General features: G+C 39.4%; 1 protein-coding gene across 6 annotated transcripts in view; it reads right to left on the bottom strand.

Moving 5' to 3' along the window:
- The window catches only part of slc4a4a (solute carrier family 4 member 4a), an 86431-nt gene that overhangs the window by 35122 nt on the left and 31498 nt on the right, over positions 1-19811 (bottom strand). For 2 of the 6 annotated variants that reach the window (XM_041787465.1, XM_041787466.1), the window contains exons 5-7: positions 6886-7021; positions 4545-4705; positions 1251-1403 (exon numbers count right to left, since the gene is read on the bottom strand). In XM_041787465.1, the coding sequence (XP_041643399.1) occupies positions 1251-1403; positions 4545-4705; positions 6886-7021 (450 nt within the window). Of the gene's footprint in view, positions 1-1223; positions 1404-1675; positions 1689-1927; positions 1948-4544; positions 4706-6885; positions 7389-19811 lie in introns of those variants that run through there. The other 4 variants (XM_041787464.1, XM_041787469.1, XM_041787468.1 and 1 more) reach the window with 4 other exon arrangements.

Here is a 19811-nt window from a genome sequence, read left to right as displayed (position 1 = left end):
AAGCACCAGAAAAGGAAGGAAAGAAGAGGAAAAGAGATTTGACAGGAGAGTTTACAGAAAAGCCCACCGAGCCAAAACAAGACAATTGTTAGGAAAAGAAAATCAAGTGGTTAAGATACGAGGAAAAATGATGATTGACAATTCAAAAAGCTGTGCAGTGAAACAGGTTAGGTTGGGTTTGTTCTATTAATCAGGACACCATGAGTCATTGGAAAATAAAAAATTAAAGGTGTTATTTAACTTCATAACAAAAAGGTGTATTTTATCCTTAACAAATAATGAACATAAATGAAGCCTTTGATCTCACTTCAGTGATCTCGATAACAGGCTCAGAGTTTTACTGTGACAAGTTCCAATTTCAATGTAATAATAAAGCAGATCAAATGGGATATTTTATTTTGACTGGTTCATGAATCTTGTATAAGGTAATAAATTACTATCCAAAGACTCATGTCTCCTTACGGATCACTCACATTTAACACAGGGAAACTACAATGTGTTACAATCAAAGCACTGTTAGGTAGACATCAATGTGTGCTAGGGTTATTACTGTATCATTTATTTTATTTTCAATGATTTTCAGAGAATTTTGGGACAATAGATTTGAATCCACAACACACTGATTGGTATTGTATTCATTCCCAAATGCCTATTAGGCTCATCACATTCAATCACTACTTTTGTTCATTTGTTTATTATTTCTTTAAGTCTTAATCCTCATCGTAATGAAGTCCTTTCTTCCCATTATCATAAATGCATAAATGCTCCAAATATTGAAATGTGCAACTACAAATTATCTGTGAGTGCATTTAGTCCAGCAGCCAACTGTGAGTACATTAAAAAGTGTTGTTAGAGTGCTAATATTAATTTTTGTGACAAGACATCAAACACTTGTTTAATACTTCAATTACAAGTTTAGTAGTAGTAGTGCTATAGTAGAGCTGAAATTGATTTTGAGGTACCACCTAACCAATTAAAAACAGATGTATTGGAATGGGATACTTATAAAGCTAATTTATTACTTGACTAATGGTTTCATACAGAGGAGGGCAGCAGTGGATTGTCATACGTTTCTTCACAGGCCTCAAAACTCACAATAACCCTCAGGTCTTAACCTGGGCTGATGAAAACTTCTATTTCTGACTGGAAGCTAAGCTAAGCTTTTTCCCCTCACATCGTTTAAAGAAAAAAGGATGACTGCACCAAACTGGCATCAGTATTACCGTTTTCCTGGTTGGAAAACAGCCTACTTGCACTGGAGACTGTCTTGCCAATGTCAGCCAGAGAGCGCAGGTTTGACTTCTTGGTCTGATGGCGATGTTTGCGTAACAATGTGTACATCACTTTGTCCTTCAGCTCTGCTTTCAGCTGGCCGATCTCTATCTGGTTGTCGGTGATCAGCTCTGAAAATAGAGGGAAAGGGGAAGAAAGGAAGAAGATTAGGAGAGATTATTCAGTTTGGAACCCACATTTTTCAATGTAGACAAAATCCAGGGTTGGAATTTAACTTTTTCATCAACTGGCCACTGTGGCTTTTAGATTCAAATATCTACCAGCCACAAACATGTTATTTAAACTAGGAGCATTATTACATGAGGTATAATATAAAAATCAAGGCTTTTTAAGTAATAGGCTATTTAATAGGGGTGTAACGGTATTTGTATTTGTCCCGTACCGTCACGGTTCGGTCCACGCAGTAATATGACGAATACGTCTGAGTGAGTATAAAAAAAAAAAGTCGAGTTCTCACTTCAATCCAGGTGACGGCAATGAGCCTAAAAGCTGCCAGCAACCGTCATTACAGAAGAAGGAGCGGTTACAAAAACAAACGAAGAAGAGTGATGGCGAGTTAGAAGATCCACCGGCTTCAATTTAAATCACCTGTATAGCAGTGGGGCTCTGGCTCTGTGAATCATCTTAACTTTACCTTCAACTATCAGCCGGAGGAGTGAGAGAGGGACTTTGCAGCTGCGTCATAGGTAAAGTTATCCTCAGATTTCACACGGCTATAACCTCTTCATCCTCCAAGATGGGCTGTGAAAAGTTCTTCCAAACTTTGTAGTAGGTCCCATTGGTTAAAAAAAGTAGTCCAGTGCTGAAGTCCGTGTTGAAATCGGAAAAAAAAAAAAGACGCTAATTTGCATACTTAACAAGCTAACTTGCAGTTGTGTGATGATGCATTCAAGTTGGCTGGGAAATTTTGTTTAAAGAATGGGTATAAATATGTCAATTTATCAATGAAAATAACCTAGTTATTCAAAAATGTATTTATTAATATTTTTAATCACTGAAGAACTTGTGGAGGGAGGTTGCAGCATTATGCAATGCAATTTAATTTAAAAAATTAAAATTAAATTTCATTTATCCGCTTCAATCACCGTACCGAAAACATACCGAACCGTGACTTCAAAACCGAGGTACGTACCGAACCGAAATTTTCCTGTTCCGTTACCCCCCTACTGTTTAATCAGAGGGAGTTGTTGCAAAAATAATCCGAACAGTCATGTTTTTTTAATCGCATTATTTGATCAATTTGTTCTGTATTTTACCATGCAAATGACTAGTGTGCCTCCTACAGGGGCACTGTAAATTCACAGGCATTTTCCTGAATTAGAAGTTTTAGCCTTGTAAGAATACAATAGTTTTCTGCTTGCTATAAGCAAGACATTGATTGGAGTGTGTAGGTCACATCAGCTTTGCTCATAAAGTCAGTAGGAACAAGTAGAAAAAGGGGTTTAATTTATGCCATGTAACAAAACATTATTTTTGGTCAGGCTACTTTTCTCCATCTGACCCCATTTGCCAGTAAGTTAAGCAAATTCATCTGACAATGCTCAAAAATATCCACATTTGGTGGCTAATTTCACACCTTTATACAACCAAAAAGATGGGGAAAAAAAACATCAGAGCCTCACTGTCAATATGCTAAAATTAATTAATTAATTTTTCAACTTTCTACTCAACTTTAATGATGTAAGTTTATTGACAGTAGGTTTAACAATACTAAATTGAAAACTGTTTAAATTTTCAAACTAAAAGCACCTCTCTAATTTATATTCTCTTTTGAAGCCCTGTTTTATTTTTTGTTGTATTTTTCCCATCATGCAGCATTTTCCCATAAACTTTATTTACCATCATCACTCAGTGTGAATACTCAGGATAACCAGGATATATTGATATGCGTCAGGACCTTCTCCTGCATGAAAGTGGCATCTTGAAACAGCTCAATCCAAAAGATCTTGACTATTATTAAAAAGAAGGTCAGAAGCCTGAATGCTGACAGATAGAAGCCTCGGGGAGTTTCTCCTCTTGTGGGGGTTAGTGCTGTTAATGGCCCATCCGTCAAGTCACCCGGCCTCAAGAGGCCCAGCTCCGTGCAGCCTGTACACTCCATGCAGCAGCTCAGTCAATTACTTCACATTAATCACTTGGAGCGGTGAGTCTTCCTCCCTCTCCCTCATGCAAACAAAAACGAGGTTCGGCTGTCCTCAAATTGGGAAGTTTCAGTAGGACTGTTTACAAACTACAGTAAGCATCCCTAACTCTCTAATACGCAGTAAAGTAGAGTTCAAGCTGAACTTCACAGAGCTCTGGCCTTTTGTTCCTCTCAAAGAAAGAGGAAGGAAGGAAGAAAACCTCTGACCCCTGTGTGATGTGCATCAGTCCATTAACCTGCACGCAATGCTAGACCAGCTTTCTATTCGCTGTTCATCAAACAGTAAAAACACATGAAATCAAATTGATCTTATGGTTTTAGTGCAAGCGGGAAGATGCCGACCTTCACTGAAACAAAATAAACAGACATTTTTTTTGTTGGAGCATTCACAAAGGATTAAGTGACAGATAAGGGAGAACAGACCGATCATCTCATAGTAAAATAAATTAAAAGTCTACTTAAATTCCAGGTGTTACTGAAGCTTGTACTTGGCTTGTTTTGTGCTGACAGTAGAACCAGTACCCCAAGCTTAAAGTAATGGGATGTGGTGCTGAGCCTGAAATAAATGCATAGTATTTTTTTAATTTTGGCTTCACATTGCTTCATAATATACTCTGCACCCTACAACTGTTCTCCTTTATCTTGAAGTATTTTCTGTGAGGAAAAAAGTTTTGAAAAAGTTAGATATTTTGATTTTATGGTGCTGTGCAGCCTTTTAATTTAATGTGATCATGCAAATGATGATTAATGATTACCTTTTCTTACTAATTTAGATGTTCAAGTGATTCAAAGCTAATTAAATATTTTCCATTTTTTTCCATGTCACAAATGGACCCTTGTTTTGAATTGTCAAAGTTTCAAGAAAGCTAAAGAAAAATTTTGAGCATAAGTTGAGAAGCAGCAATAGCTATTAAATCATAGCAACTAACCTTTTTGCACATTATAATTTCTCAGCACTTTTTGCATTGTAACACAATATGAGCATAAACTGGGTTGCATCAGCATCTTCTAGTAACAAACTAGGCAATGAAAATGAGCTGTATCCATTATGCAATGTACTGTATCCTGTTACGGAAATAAGTTGTTTAGTGACCTGCAGTCAACTTACCAACAACCTGAGGCAGAGTGGAAGCTTCCATGTCCAGCATGATGGTGCCTTTCTCTATGCATGTGCGCAATTCAAACAGGCTATGTAAGGACAGTGTGGCCACGTGAGGTTTACTCCAGCGTTCACCTCCTTTCTCCACCTTCTCCTCAAACTTGATCCACCTAGAAAAATGGAAGAATAAAAAAAGTTACGCGTAATAAAAGAAGTAAGTCAGAATTCAAACAGGTTTGATGCCAGTGCTGTCCAGGCAGTTCTCCAGCCTTCAAATTATCAGTGAAAACCATGTCTAGTTTAAAACTGAGTTTTTATTTGAGTCTTTAAGAGGTGGTCTGATGGGATGCATGGATGACTTGGATTCATTTAAACATCTAGACCCAGATTCACATCTGGGTCTAGATGTTTAAATGTAGGGAAATATTTGTTTTATACATCTAATCAATAGGAAGAATGTTTTTAATGCTGAGAGGTGCTTTTACATCATTTCAATAGGATCTGGCTGCAGACCTCTGTGGTGGGGCAGTTTGGGGTCATCTGTTGCAGAACTCTACAATGGGGCAACCCTGACCATGGGGCGGGAAATAACAAACATTACCCAAGCCAGAACCAGAATGATGTATGGAATGATGTATACTTTCCACTTGCTGTCAGAGGTAAAGGTAAGAGGCTATTTTTTACAACAGCTGAATTTGTTGTGTTTATGGAAATGTATCCCCCTTAGGATAAATTTTAATTAAACACACAACAAACTAAGAAAAACCCATAGAGGGTGAAGGTTAGGCCCCCGAGGGTTAGGCACCCAGCAAAAAAATAACACACCACAAGCTAAGGAAAACCCAAAAAGGGTTAGGACGTCACTTCTGGCCCAAGGCTCAAGGTCTGTGACAGATGAGCCAAAGACACCCAACCTTAGAGGTCTGAAGCCAGATTCTTCTCTGCTCGGGAGAGTTTAAATTTTCAAAGAGGGTTAGTGTTTAAAAGTACTGCATGGGGTGCTGGCACTCCCCTTAGCAGAAGTTATAGTTTAAATGGACACTTCGTAACAAGAAATGTCAGCGGAAGCACTGATGTCATGCCTTTTTTCCCTTCATGTATTCTTTTAATCAGTCCCCCTCCTCCCTCCCTCAGAGTCATGGAGACAAGAAACTGAACTGGTACTGAGTTGATTCTATAGCAGCGTGTTATTTGGCCAGTTTGGCTGCCAACATTGCACTTGGCCAACAGCCAGTACTACCCAGCACTTCTCAGATCTTTTATTCATTTGGAGTCCCTGAGTGCACTTTGTAAGACACTGGGCTGGATTTAAATCTCCGCAGCTATGTGCAGATTAATACATTTGGGATTTAAAGATGCATGAATCTCTTATTTCCTCTTGTGCAACCAGCATAGAAACACTTAAAACAGTTCTACGAAGGGTTCTTCGGGAAAGACAAGTAATAAATTCTTCCTGCACAGCTGTGATCCAGTTTAGTTAAGGAACTAATAAAAATGTAGTTTTATTCCCATGTGCACTCAATACAATACATTTGAAGAGTGACAGTGAACTTGATTTTACCTAGTTGTATAATGAAAAACAATCCCAGGTAGATTAACAGTTGTTTTTAGGTGTTTTTTGCCCAGATGGTTGCCCTGACAAGATCAGATACATAATTCCCAAATCCAGTGTATGGGACAACACAATCCTCTCTAAAATGATTTGTATTTTGACTGACTGCACTCACATGTCTTCTAATGGTTAGATTCTGTATCATTAACTTGGAGCAAAAGTGAAGGCCATTTTAGGCAGAGAGACCCAAAAAGTACAATTTTTCAGAAGAGTTCCCGTGAATTTCATTCATCCAACATTGAATCAAAATGCATCATCTTTCAGTAGGGACTTTATATAATAAATCAACTCATTTGGAGCTTCAAACAGCAGCCCACGGATTCAGTTTCCCCCTGAAAGAGCTTCAGTCATCCACGCTAATGATGCATAAACAATCATCCCATCTCTGTCCCGTCCCATCCCACTAGTGGGCCACACAGGAGAAACCTGTGGAGCACTGTGTGCTCGCCTTTCATGCTGCTCCAAATTCAAAGCACACAGCAAGGTCCCTGATGTTAGAAGAAGAAGCTTGCAAATGTATATGCCGTTACTTGACTTTCAGTGGCTGTCATTGGGTTCATTTTATCATCAACATAAAAATTACGAGACTCTAGCAGTGTAGAGGACTTCTACCATTTGGACGACATGATTAAATGACTGAGTGAGGACAATGAAAGAGATTTCTAGAAACAAATAACTGTTACATTATAAAGTCTAAACTCTGAGAGAGATCCAAAAATGTTGAGATCAAATCATTACCTGGCCGTTTCCTTCCACTCCATCTCCTGTCCATCCACTGATAGGAGCTCATCCAACTCAGTGAAGAGCTGTGGAGGTGCTGGGCCATCATCGTCCTCCCCAAGGATGAAACGAATCCTCTCAGCTGCTGGTGAGACTGTGGAAAGAGTAAAAATACTGCGGTTCACAGGCTGAAAATGGTGCCCATTGGGCAAAGGTTTGGGCATCGCTGTCCCTTCCTCAGCTGGACACTTTTCGTTGACCTCAGAAGGAGGTGGAGGTGGTGGGATTTTCACCATGACCTCTTCTTCTTTCTCCTCAGTGTCTTCTTCCTTTTCCTCCTTCTCTTCTTGATTGTTATTATTGTTTGACATCTTTGAAAACTCAGTGGCCCCCCTTTGCTCTCAGCTGACCCAGGTTTAGCTCCTTGGATAGCAGTCGTTAAGCACCATAAGCTCACCAGAGTCCCAAAGATGCTGCTAGACTCTCATTAAAGTCTCGGGTGGAAGTGACAGTCGCTCTCAGCTGCCTGCTCCAGCACTTGGCGAACCAGGTAGGAGGGGGCTACTGGGGTTTAGGGGTCCCCCCTCAGTGACAGTGTCCCCACAGCTAGCCCCTTCTCCCTCTCTGCCCCCCCTGTTCAAACAGGCCTTCACCATTGGCCCTCCAGCCTTGGCAAGCTGCCCTGGAGCCCCTCATTAACAATTAGGAAATGGTTCACAAACTGGCCTATTCTTCAACTGAGGCTTGGCTTTCCTTTCCCTTGTCTTCTCATTTGAATATTTAGAGAGCAACACAAACAGAATTTCAACGGGACCAATACATGGATTCAACTTTTTAGTGCTTTTCAAACATGCTGGAAACGACAGACACTATTTTAGACCGTTCCAACGAGTGGAAACAATATTTGAACTCTGCATGACAGCCCACAAACAATTCCTTCTTCCTTTCATGAAAGCAGGCTCATGCATGTAGAAAACTACACAAAGATAATTATGTCATCAGCAAATGACCACACAAGACCATTGCATGTTTCATCAACAGAACTACTGAAGCAGTGGCTGCACATACATGTTAATTTATCAAAGTCCAAAACGTATTTTTACTCTAGCTCAAATCAAGAGGCCTTTTGTTTGTCATTTTTTGTTTTATTGGTTGTATTTCTCACATTTATATACCCAGATTAGTGGAACTTAGTTTTAGTGGGTTTTAAATTATTTTTCCTCCTCTCTAATGTGAGGTTCACATACTTTTTTTTCCTCTATTTTAATGTCTCATAATGGATGTCGCTATCTTGTGAGCTGCAAAACAAATCTACTTGTGGATATGAATAAGGTGACCTGAAACCATCCCATTTCTACTTAAGGTTTGAATCTGCAATGTCATGAAATTGTAGGAGCTTAACTTTTAAATGAGGCTATGTCTTCATTTAAAAGGGATGACTGACACAAGGAAGGTACTCTTGAACATAGGCTATGGAGTTGGCCAAAAGTCAATGAGGTTTGGTTAGGGATACAAATTACTATAAAGGAAATTATTGGCCAGGACATCCCCTTCACCCCTAGTCTGTTTATATTGGGAGACCCCACTGCTTTGAAAAAGTTAACTCCACCACTTGCAAGCTGGACTCAGGCCACCCTTATGCTAGGGAGGAAAATTCTAGTGAGGGAGTGAAAAACTTCCTCTGTGCCTACTCCATCCTACTGGTATACATCTCTAGGCTGCCTTAGAATGATTATCCTATAGACTCTTGGATAGGGTGGAGAACTACAATTCAAAGTGGGGGCATTACCACTTATTTTCAAGTCCTCTGATGTTACCAGCTCGTGATAAACAATCGAGAACTACATAACTGTCTGAATAACTGAGAAACATTGTAAAGTAGCATTTTTAGTGAAAGAAGAAGCATTATTCAAGCTGTCTGTGCATCACTGTTAAGTTATTGAGATATCCCTTTTTATATACATTTTATTTATATTATATATGCTTTTCTGGGTAATGCTTTTACTTGATTTCTCATTTTGTGTGTTGGTATTTTACAGTGTGTTGTCACTGTCCAAGACTGTTGGTTTGGTTAATTCAAAATCAATAAACTATGAATCATAAAAAAAGGGATGACCGACTGACAATCAGCTGCTCATTGATGGATTTCAAAATATTTGTTAATTCCCCCCTGGAATTCAAGCTAACAACTACATCTCCATTTCCAAAAAAAGTTAGGCATTGTGTAAAATGCAAATAAAAACAGAAAGCATGATGTGCAAATCTCATAAACTCATATTTTATTCACAATAGAACATATCAGTTTACCATTTCATGAAAAATATTAGCTCATTTTGACTTTGATAGCAGCAACACATCTAAAAAAAGAAGCAACAGAGCCACGTTAACCATTATGACGCATCTGCTTCCTCTTTTAACAACAGTCTTTAAACATCTGGGAAGTGAAGAGACCAGTTCTTGGAGTTCTGGGAGGGAAATATTGTCCCATTCTTACTTGATGTACTATTCTAGATGCTCAACAGTCCTGGTTTGTCTTTGTCAGATTTTTCATTTTATGATGCACCAAATGTTAGGCACCCAGACTCTTCTACTGTGAAGCCATGTTGTTGTGATGGATATGGTATGTAGTTTAGCATTGTCTTGCTGAAATATGCAAGGTCTTTCCTGAAAGAGACGTCTGGGTGAGCATATGTTGCTCTAAAACTTATATATACTTTTCATTAATGATAGTGCCTTTCCTGATGCATATGCAATGCCATTAATGCAGCCCCATACCATCAGAGATGCAGGTATTTGAACTGTTCCCTGATAACAAGCTGGATGTACCCTCTCTTCTTAAGTCAACATGACACAGCAACATCAACAGGAAGTCACTGGAGCATCTCAAGCTATCGCCACTCAGTCTGCTCGTTTTTATTGGATGTTGTGGGTATTCTGTTAGAGGCATTTGTAAATACAATCATAAATACCACAGGAGTTTGATTTTTACAGTTTGAGGTCTGGGTACAATCTGATTTTGAGCAGTAAATTAATTGTGTTGATGCCACACAGTAAGGATTGAGACAAATAATCATTTGCAATGAGCCTTTACTTGGGAAACCATCCCACGATCGTTGGGGAAGTCAAATCTGGCCTTAAATCAGGCTTCAAATCCTATAGTGTGTGGCCAGCCTTAGTCTGGTCTTCCTCATAGAACAAAAAGGTGGTCAATGAACATTTGAGGTCATGGTTTTAGTCAACAAAATTAACACTGTATTCAACTTGCAAATAATACAGGTTCACTGAACACAGCAAAATGTGGCATAGTGTTCCCAGGAATTAATACATTGTTTTAAAATCAAACATTCATCAAATATTTCCTCTGAATGATCATTAATGAACTAGAAAAAGAGCATGTTGTGATTCTACGCTCCGTAAGAAGTCTCTTTAGGTCATTTCATGTGTGTCAGTGTTTGTACAGGGCTGTGAGGCTGTCATCTGTCTGCAGGTCAGGATGTAAAGGAAAACTTTTAGGGACAAGGAGACATGTCTGTAACAGCACTAATAATAATGCGAGCATCTTTATGAGGCACTAGCGAGACTTAATAAATGCATTCGTTGATGAGTGAATTAAACATTTAGCAAGGATAGAGGCAGTGATGTAGGGCAGAGAGGCATGCATCCAGCATCGGTCAAACAAAACCCTGAACTTTTAGTGTGATTATAACTTGAAATAATAATAAGGAACTAACCTCTCTATCTGTATCACCACTCTGTTTTAGCAGCAGGACACCAGCACTCCTCTCATTTGATCATCCATCCTTTCTCTCTCTCTCTTTATCTCCACTTGTGGGATCTTTGGGTTAAAATACAAACTAATTTGTTGTTTCTTTAAAACTTTCTTACTTTGGTATTATCAAGCATAAAATTAATGGATACTGTATTGTTAATAGCATGTAGTATTGAAAAAGTATTGCAGTATTGAAAATTCTGACAACCCTACAAGCTTCAGCTTCTTCAAATAGTGAAGAATAAAGACTTAATTTCATGGTCAGAGTAAGAAAAAAGTTTGGTTTACCAGAACTGGCATTAGTCCCCGCAGTACAACACATCAGTGGAAGAGAAAAAGAAGAGAGTGATAAAAACTGACTGATCTGATCAGACTGATAACCGTTTCTAATATTATTGCACCATTAACCATGGATTATGGCTGTCTTTCATGTAGGCTACATTTGGTATCTAAAATTCATTTCTTCAGTTACATTGTCATTTAAGAGACACTTTTTTATCAAAAGTATCAGTCTTTCCCCTTAATATTGTCAGTCCTTAGAAAAGCATACAATAAAAACCATCATTGAAACAAAACATTGCTCTGACAGAGTAACACTCAACTTGTCAGAATGTCAAGTCTCACAGGGAGGCACACAGGAAGCAACAAAGTCTTTCCACTTCTTGTCTCTGGTCTTTCTCTTCATGTTTCCCAAATGGTGAGAAAAGAAATAAGAAGCTGTAATCTCTATTCAAATCAGGCCTATCAATACCTCTGCATCACAGAGGAAGGATATTAGCCAAGCTTAGAGTTTAGTCTTTTACTGAGCTCTTTGGCAAGTTATCTACATCTGCACAATACATAGCATTATATCAGACACCACACTGAGTCATTCATCCATTCATTCAAGCAGCCAGATGAAAGTGACTAAACAGCAGAGAAGGTGAAGCCATGCAGTTTCTCTCCTTTGCGTGTTATTCAGGACAATAACAACAACAGCAGGTTCGAGCCAGACAAGTAGCTGTAAGATTACTGGGTGAGGGGATAAACTGTCTGCTGGCACACATACACATACAAACACTCAGGTTTACCCAAGCTGCAACTAGCTTAAGTCACTGCAACCTGTTTAATAACACCTCAGGGGGAATAATGTACATGTGCATTTCACACATTTAGCTGACACACGTAAACGCTGAGATTTACTCTGATTACAGTCAACAGTTAAAACAAGCTTCAAGCACCTATATTGGCTAAATCACAAGCAAATAATGCAAAGTGAAGGAGAAAGCCTCAAACACAGAGAGCTGTATATCCTAAACGTGTGTACAGTTAATAAAAAGAACAGGTAAATAAACCCCAGTAAAGGCATGCTAGTGTGTTTTATTTTATAAGACCATCCATTGATTAATCTGAGAAAATGTTACCTATAATAAAATAATTATCAAAGCTAAATAGTCATTTTTCCCTGACAAGATTAAGGTAAGAGCTGATTCAGAGCTGGAACAGCAGGATGTGTGCTATAAGCACTTTAATGAATTACCCCTTCGTCCTTATTTTAGCACCTGTTACTTTCACGGCTGTAATTGGCACCTCGCCCATGAGCATCAGCCACTCCGAAACTGGCAGAAACATGTTAGGCTGAAACTACAACATGGTGCTGCTGGGGGGCAGGTGCACTTGGATAGCTGGATGAAAAAGTAGCTGGTGACATCACATCGGCACAAAACTTATGAAAATCATGCAACCAAGTATTCACCCTTTTTTACCAGGACTGTTTCCTGCCAGCTAGTGCTGCACAATCAAACTAACTCCAGTCGCAACTGCAATGTCAGGCTGTGCAATAATTTTTGTATCAAGTTCTTAAAAGGTTCAAAAATGCCTGCAGAAAGGCCTTTAACTTTATGTTAGTGCCGCTATTGCACTTTTTTAAACCATCTTTTTACACTATTTGTACGTTTTGAGCTGGGAAATACACACTATCATTATTCTCTTTATTTTCTGCATTAACCAAACAAGCAGACTCACAATACCATTTATGCATTATATTGTAATCGTAAAACTTTTCAGTACAATTACAATTGTACATTATTACCAAATCACACAGCACTACTGCCAGCACCCTGCTGAAACTGCTTGTTAAAGTTGGGTTGAGCTCATATGTGAATGCAGTAGGGAAGAGTCAGGGTTGAGGTGATGACTTTTATGGATCAGTGAGAAACCTGTGCATCTGTCACACACATGTTGAAGCACCAGTTCATTCATGACAAGGTTGCGTGCAACCATTCCTCTCCCTATCATGGCTAAGTCTACAGGACGACATCATCAACCCCTGGCTTCCCAGTTTGCCCAGTCTCTTCATTCCATGATCATCAGCCGTCATCTGGTCATCTCCCATCTTCACAGTTTATAAAGTTTCTCTGATATCCCCACCAGTGTCTGGACTCCACGGGGGGATAGATCTTGGTGCTGCTCATGGCAGTCACCTTTAAAACAGGCTATGCCTCTGTAGAGTTCAAGCAGCAAAGACTTTGATAATATGTCAATATCACTTCCATGTAAAATAAATTTTATTCAATATCACATCTACTTAAAATAAATGTCTAATCATTTACTCATCTCTCCTCCTTGAATTCCTGACGCAAGATAGTGTTGGCCAGATTCCATTGTCTCTCATCTTCACCGCCGATACCCTTGTTACTGGCAGTGTTGGGGTAGTTACTCAAAAAAGTAATCCATTACACACTACTGGTTACTGTCTAAGGAAAGTAATGCATTACATTACTTAGTCACAGCTAAAAGTAACTAGTTATTACTAGTTGTATTAATTTTGTGTTAGTGCTGATCTGATTCTAGACAGTTCAACTCTTAGAAAAGCAGAATACAAATTTTTTTAGGAAGGACCTGTAAAAATAAAAGTGGGTGCAAGAATTTTTAAGTGGGCAACCTGGTAGTTCAGCTGTTAGAAAACTGGACTAGTGTTTCACAACAGTACAGAGAGTATTTATTCATAGTGAGTCAGACATAATCAGAGAGGGGGTGGTGTCCTCCTCAGGGAAATTTAGAACATCCAACACTGAATTTCCTCAATTAGAGAGAATATTTATGCAACACTTGGTGGGGGACGATTATTAAAATCATTTAAGGATGGCTAGAAAACAAAGATTGGATAAGGACAAGTCTTACTCAAAGTGCCTGCTAAAATTAGGACCTCTCACTGGTAAAAAAAATCAGACTTTAAAACTTTTTATGGCCTTAAATTTAAACTGCAATTATAGACTATTATAGACTTTTCAAGGATCTGCAGCAACCCTTACATAGGCTGCCAAAAGCCTTTTTATCTCAGCCTTTGTGATTACCTGTAGCTGTTGTTGAAAATCGAGCTTCGGCTGCTTGGTAGGTGTCAGCATCATGCAGTCATCTAGAGCTTGGGCTCTTGAGGTCTTCTTTACCATAGGGCTGCCTTTGCAGAGGTTTAGACAGATTTGATGTAGATTTCATGATGGTGGAGAATTGTTTCTGGCCGTGGCACAGCTGACAATTCACTGTTACATTCTTGTCTTTTTGTGCAACAAATCCAAAGTATTGTTCACATCTCCAGGTTTCTGAAGATTTCCTATTTTAACTGTTTCACCGTTTTCCTCTCCATCCCCCATGGACTCCAGCTGATGTGTCAGTCACCTGAATGAGTGAGTGGTGAATCAGCACACATAATGGGTTATAGTTGAACAGGCTGAAAGACTGTAAAGTATAATGGCTTGTTCTGTCAGAAGTGGACTTTTTTAGAACTGCTCTGAAAGCGGTAAAGATATTTCTGCTCTCACCTAACCAGCTTCAGTTAGTGCCTAACCGACCAACTTGCTGCACTGATAGTGAAGAATTGTGTATTGACAAGACATAGAAGTAGTAGTTTACTCCTCAGTGGTGGTGCACACCTGTAACGCCTTATACTTTTGTCGGCCCATGATGAACGTGACTAACAGAACTCTGCAGTCACCCTTCGAGTTTTTGTTTTTCTTGCACTTTCCAAAAACCATCTATGGGCATTTTCCCAGTTTGATGTGAAAATATCCCCTTCCATGGATATGTAAAGCAGTCTATCTGGGGTGTCAGATTAGATTTAACATTGAAAGCACAAACACTGGTGTAACAATGAATAACAGAAAAAATATGTCCACTGTCGTTTCACCATCTCCAGCTGTTGGTTCGTCAGACACTGCAGTACTACAGTGTCACAATAGGATAAAATCTGACATCCATATTTTACTGCCTGAATTGGCTATTTTCAATAGTTTTTCTATATGTTTGTTCTATTTATAACTAACAACTATCACTTGTACAAAAATATATTTTTTATTATTAAATAGTAAGCAGAGAAGAATTGAAAACAAGTCATTTTTATGTAAAGACGCCTGTCATGAAACATTCAAATTATGTTGAATTTGAGATTGTAATTTGGCCACTCTAGTGACTAAAAACCTTGAAATGAGTATCAATAATTAAATGACAGTAAGCATGGATAACTTTATGACTCTGTCCATAGATTATCTGATTCAGCATGATAAACTGATGTCTCTTTTCTATGCTTTCTAGCAAAAACTGAGGCTGTTAACAAGCAGAGTGTTGGTGTCAAAGCAATACTGTCCCACTTGAGTAGCTGCTAAGAGAAAGCTGGGGGGTGAGAAGGGTGAGAAGGGTTAGGGGAGTGAAGCTCAGTGTAGAGTGAAAGCAAAGAGGGGTGAGAGCAAGCACGAAAAGGAGGGATAGAAATGAAAATCCCATCGTTCAAACGCAATTTCAAAGCTCTGTGTGCTCTAGCCAAGAGCCATGGGCATACAAAGAAGACTTTGTCCCAGCAGCAGAGGCTCATGGGATAGGGGATGGAGGAAGAATGCTCGCTGCCCGGCAGAAAGCTTAGTGTGGCTGCCACTAACGGCCTGTTTAGTCCCACTCTTGACATGCATCCTACACAAATACCTTCCCTCTCTGACCTTTTTGAAGAACTGTGCACAGTAAAAGACTACATGGGATCTAATAGCACTCTTTTTGTTTGTGACAGTACATGCAATGATAACGCAGCTCCCCATCACCTCGTTCAAACTAAAGAGAGGATCACTGAGGAATACAGGAAATGTTTTCCATGCCACTAAGTCTGACATTCAGTATGCAGGGCAGCAAGCACACAGGCAGAGAACAGGGATCGGGCTGAATGCAGAGTAACACCCAGAGGGGGATTCATTGAAAGCAGTGTTTCTAACTAGAACATCTAGCTCTGGTATTTTGTTGTGATAGCTGAGGTGGCCCGGTTCTGGTGAGAATCTAACAAATAACAGCTGGGAGAGAAAACTGAAAATGAAATGAATACTGCAGGTGTAGTGAATGTACAGTCACATGTTTTCAGTAGTGTATCACATCAAATAAGAACTTGTCAGGTAATTTGGCCAGATCAAGACAAAATCTCTAGGGCAGCGTTTGGCCTTTGCAGAAAAGGTGTTTGGTTATGAAAGAAATCTAAATATTCACAATCTGATCTAATCTTAGGATTAAGGACGTATCAGTTTGACATTGGAATCACTCTGGTGGACTTAGGATGTTTGAAGGGGCAGAGGCAAAAATGGTAAAAAGGGCACCTCACGATGCAGCACCAGCACAAAAAAAGGGAGGATGCTTGTGAAAATGGACTTTAAACTGAGGAAATAACAGCACTTAATTGCATTTTCTCCGCTGTTGGACATGTGCCCTCTAGGGTTTTGTCTGCTGAGAGGGTATCCACCCACTGGAGGAATCTTATCACTTACTGACCACTTGAAATTTAGCTCAAGTTCCTCCTATTTCTCTTGATTGGTGCTGAGATGTTTCTACACCTTAAATGGAGTCCACCTGTGGTAAATTAAATTGAGTGGACATGAGTTGCAAAGAGACACATCTCTCTATTGAAGGCCTCGCAGTTGACAATGCATATCAGAGCAAAAGCCAAGCCATTATGTCAAAGGAACTGCCTGCAGAGCTCAGAGACAGGATTGTTGAAAGGCACAGATTTTGGGGAGGCTAATAAAAATGTCTGCTGCCCTGAAAGAGCACAGTGACCTCCATAACTCTAAAATAGAAAACATTTTGGCCCAAACAGGACGCTTCCAAGAGCTAGATGCCTAGACAAAAAGAGCAATCAGGGGAGAATGACCTTATTAAGAGAGGTGACCAAGAACCTAATGGGTCACTCTGACTGAGCTCCAGAGATCCTGTGTGGAGATGGGACAAAGTTCCAGAAGAACAACCATCACTGCAGCTTTCCACTGATATCAGCTTTATGGCAGAACGCATAAATGGAAGCCTCTACTAGTGCAAAACACATGAAGACTTGCTTGTAGTTTGCAAAAAAGTACCTGAAGGACTCTCAGACTGTGGGCAGCAAGGTTCTCTGGTCTGATGAAACCAAGATTGAAGTATTTGGCCTCAGTTCTAAATGTTATGTCTGGAGAAAACCAGGCACGGTTCATCATCTGCCCAGTTTCATCCCAGCAGTGAAGCATAGTGGTGGAAGCATCATGCTGAGGAGGTGTTTCTCAGCGGCAGGGACTGGGAGACTGGTCAGAGAAAAGCACAGAGATATCCTCACTGAAAACCTGCTCTGCAGCGCTAAGGACGTCAAACTGAGTCAAAGGTTCACCTTCCAACATCACAATGACCCTAAACACAACACCAAGACTACACAGGAGAGTGGCTTAGGGACAGCACTGTGAATGTCCTAGAGTGGACCAGCCAGAGCCCTGACTTCGAACCCTATTGAACATCTCTAGAGAGGGACAAACAAAAACAGTCCACATTATTCCAACATAAGCACAGGTATTGGTGTCAGCATCAGCTAAGTTGATATTTTAAACATAGGTATCAGTATTGGCCCTGATTTCTGAAATCAGTGCATCTCTACTTAGGATATCAACAGTGACTATAGCTGATTGGAGAAGGGATGACAAGATTTTGAATTGAATTTTGAACTTTTGTTCAGGTAGAAAACATTTTATCAGTTCTTACTGACCCATTCACAACATCCACTGTTCAAACTTTTCCTTCATACTCACAAATTAAAAAAAGATATCACAAAGGACCAAAGTCACAGGATAATAAACACCTCATTTTCTCAAGAAAGCAGAAGAATTACCACAAAAAAAAAAGTTGTCATGGGACACCAAGTAAAAAGAAATATCCACAGTCTTGAATATTCTGTACACTGTGCAGAGGTAAAAAAATGACGGCACAAACTCATGTCCACTCATGTCTACAGTCTGACTAAGGTCTGACTAAAAGTTATCCTTTAACAAACTTAATTAGATGACGCAGGTGGACAGAAGTAGGTAAAACATTACAGTGAAGACTGCAGCTTCAAGAACATGTCCCGTTAATTACAACAGAATGATCAGCAGCCTAAAATGTTCCTGACTGGTGTTTTTATCCCATGTTATGTCAAGAACAGCAAATACACTTGATTATCTTAGTCTTAGCAAAAAATGTCATATTTGTTTATTTGTAGAAAAAATAAAAACAAGACAAAGGGATAAAGAGAGGCAGAGGATTTGACGGGCTGTGATACATGATTGTTGAACAAAATGCCAGTCAATGGAGATTAACTCATCCTAACAATAATTCATGTCTAGAAAGACACACAAATACATCTTTCAATGCTGGAGGTAGTTTATCCAGTCAGAATGCTAAAATGAAATCAGTTGAATATACTTCAGTAAGTTTCATGGCAGTTTACAAGACAAAACAATGAAATTATATTAAAAGCTTTAATGATTAGGTATTACAGATTTACTGTTATTTCCAGGTAACTAGATATCTGTAAAACATCCCATTTTTGATAATCAAAGGAATAAAGCATCACGCTATTTTGAGAAAAGCAGGTAAATCCAGTAAAGAGGACATTTAGTTGTAGATGTAACTCAGAAAAAAGCATTACTGCACTATCAGCTCACCTTATCTGACTTTGGGAAAATCAAACCCATTTCTATGTGAGCCAAGTTTCTAAGTAATCTATATAATCCAATTTGAGGGGATGTTTGATCCAACTCAAAAGTGGATTGCTTTGAACAAAAAAAAAAAAAAATCTCATCAAAATGAGCCCAGGTCAAATGGCCCTGCAGTGGACACACATGTGGTCAGAGGGTTGAACTCGTCATTCCTGTAGCGTCCATCTGACCAAACAAGAGGATTTACAGTCAGACTGTAGACACGAGCCTTCCTCTGGGGACAGCCACGTCTCCCACAGAGTGAAGAACAGTGGGACATTAGGTATACTGCATGCCTGTCAGTTTTTGCGTGCCTGACAGATGCCTGCAGATTTAAGTTTCATTTCTTAAACGCAGTGTTTTCATAACAAGCCTGAGCAGAGGAAACAGCTTATAGGGATCATAGTTTAGGCTTATATGGATCAAAAGCTTTGGATGACATCATTCCTACACAAATCCTTATAAATTACTCATAGTAGTTTAGAAGTCTGCTTAAGGTGTTTATTTACACCAGTTTTACATATGAAAACATAAGGACAACTTTCAAACCTGATTTTGCTTTTTAATTCAACGATACTTTGTGTTTGCTACTCTTGGCTGGTGCTGCATAAAAGTTGTATTCCTGGTGGTAAAAGGAGGTCAAATTCTGTGGACTTTATACAAATCAACAAAAAAAAAAAACAGAGCCTTCAGAGGATTGTTAAACAAAGCAAATTCAAGACTGATGTTTTGTGATATACTTGGAGTAGTTTCACACGGAGTAGACTGAGACTGGAGTCAGTGGATCAAAGGCAACCATACACAGACGGGTTCAGGAGATGGGCTACAAATGTCGTGTTCTGGTGTTGAGACACTTCTGAACCACAGACAACATCATCAGCATCTCACTGGGCTAAGGAGACAGAGAACCAGACTGTTGTTCGGTGCTCCAAAGTCCCAGTTTCAGATGAAAGAAAACTTTGCATTTCATTTGTCAGCCATCTACCAGGCGATTTTACAGCACATTAGGCTTTCATCTGCTGAGAAGCTTTATGAAGATACTGATTTCCTTTACCAGTACCTTACACCTGCCCACAATGAATCCAAAACTTCCAGAAACTGTTTCTCTGACCATGGTATTACTGTGTTTGATAGGACAGCCAACTGGTCTGACCAGAACCCCATGGAGAATCTCAGGAGAAATTTCAAGAGGA

Source organism: Cheilinus undulatus, linkage group 5 (genome assembly GCF_018320785.1).
Source record: "Cheilinus undulatus linkage group 5, ASM1832078v1, whole genome shotgun sequence".
Classification (NCBI taxonomy): domain Eukaryota; kingdom Metazoa; phylum Chordata; class Actinopteri; order Labriformes; family Labridae; genus Cheilinus; species Cheilinus undulatus.
This window is presented reverse-complemented; position numbering and strand designations above follow the sequence as displayed.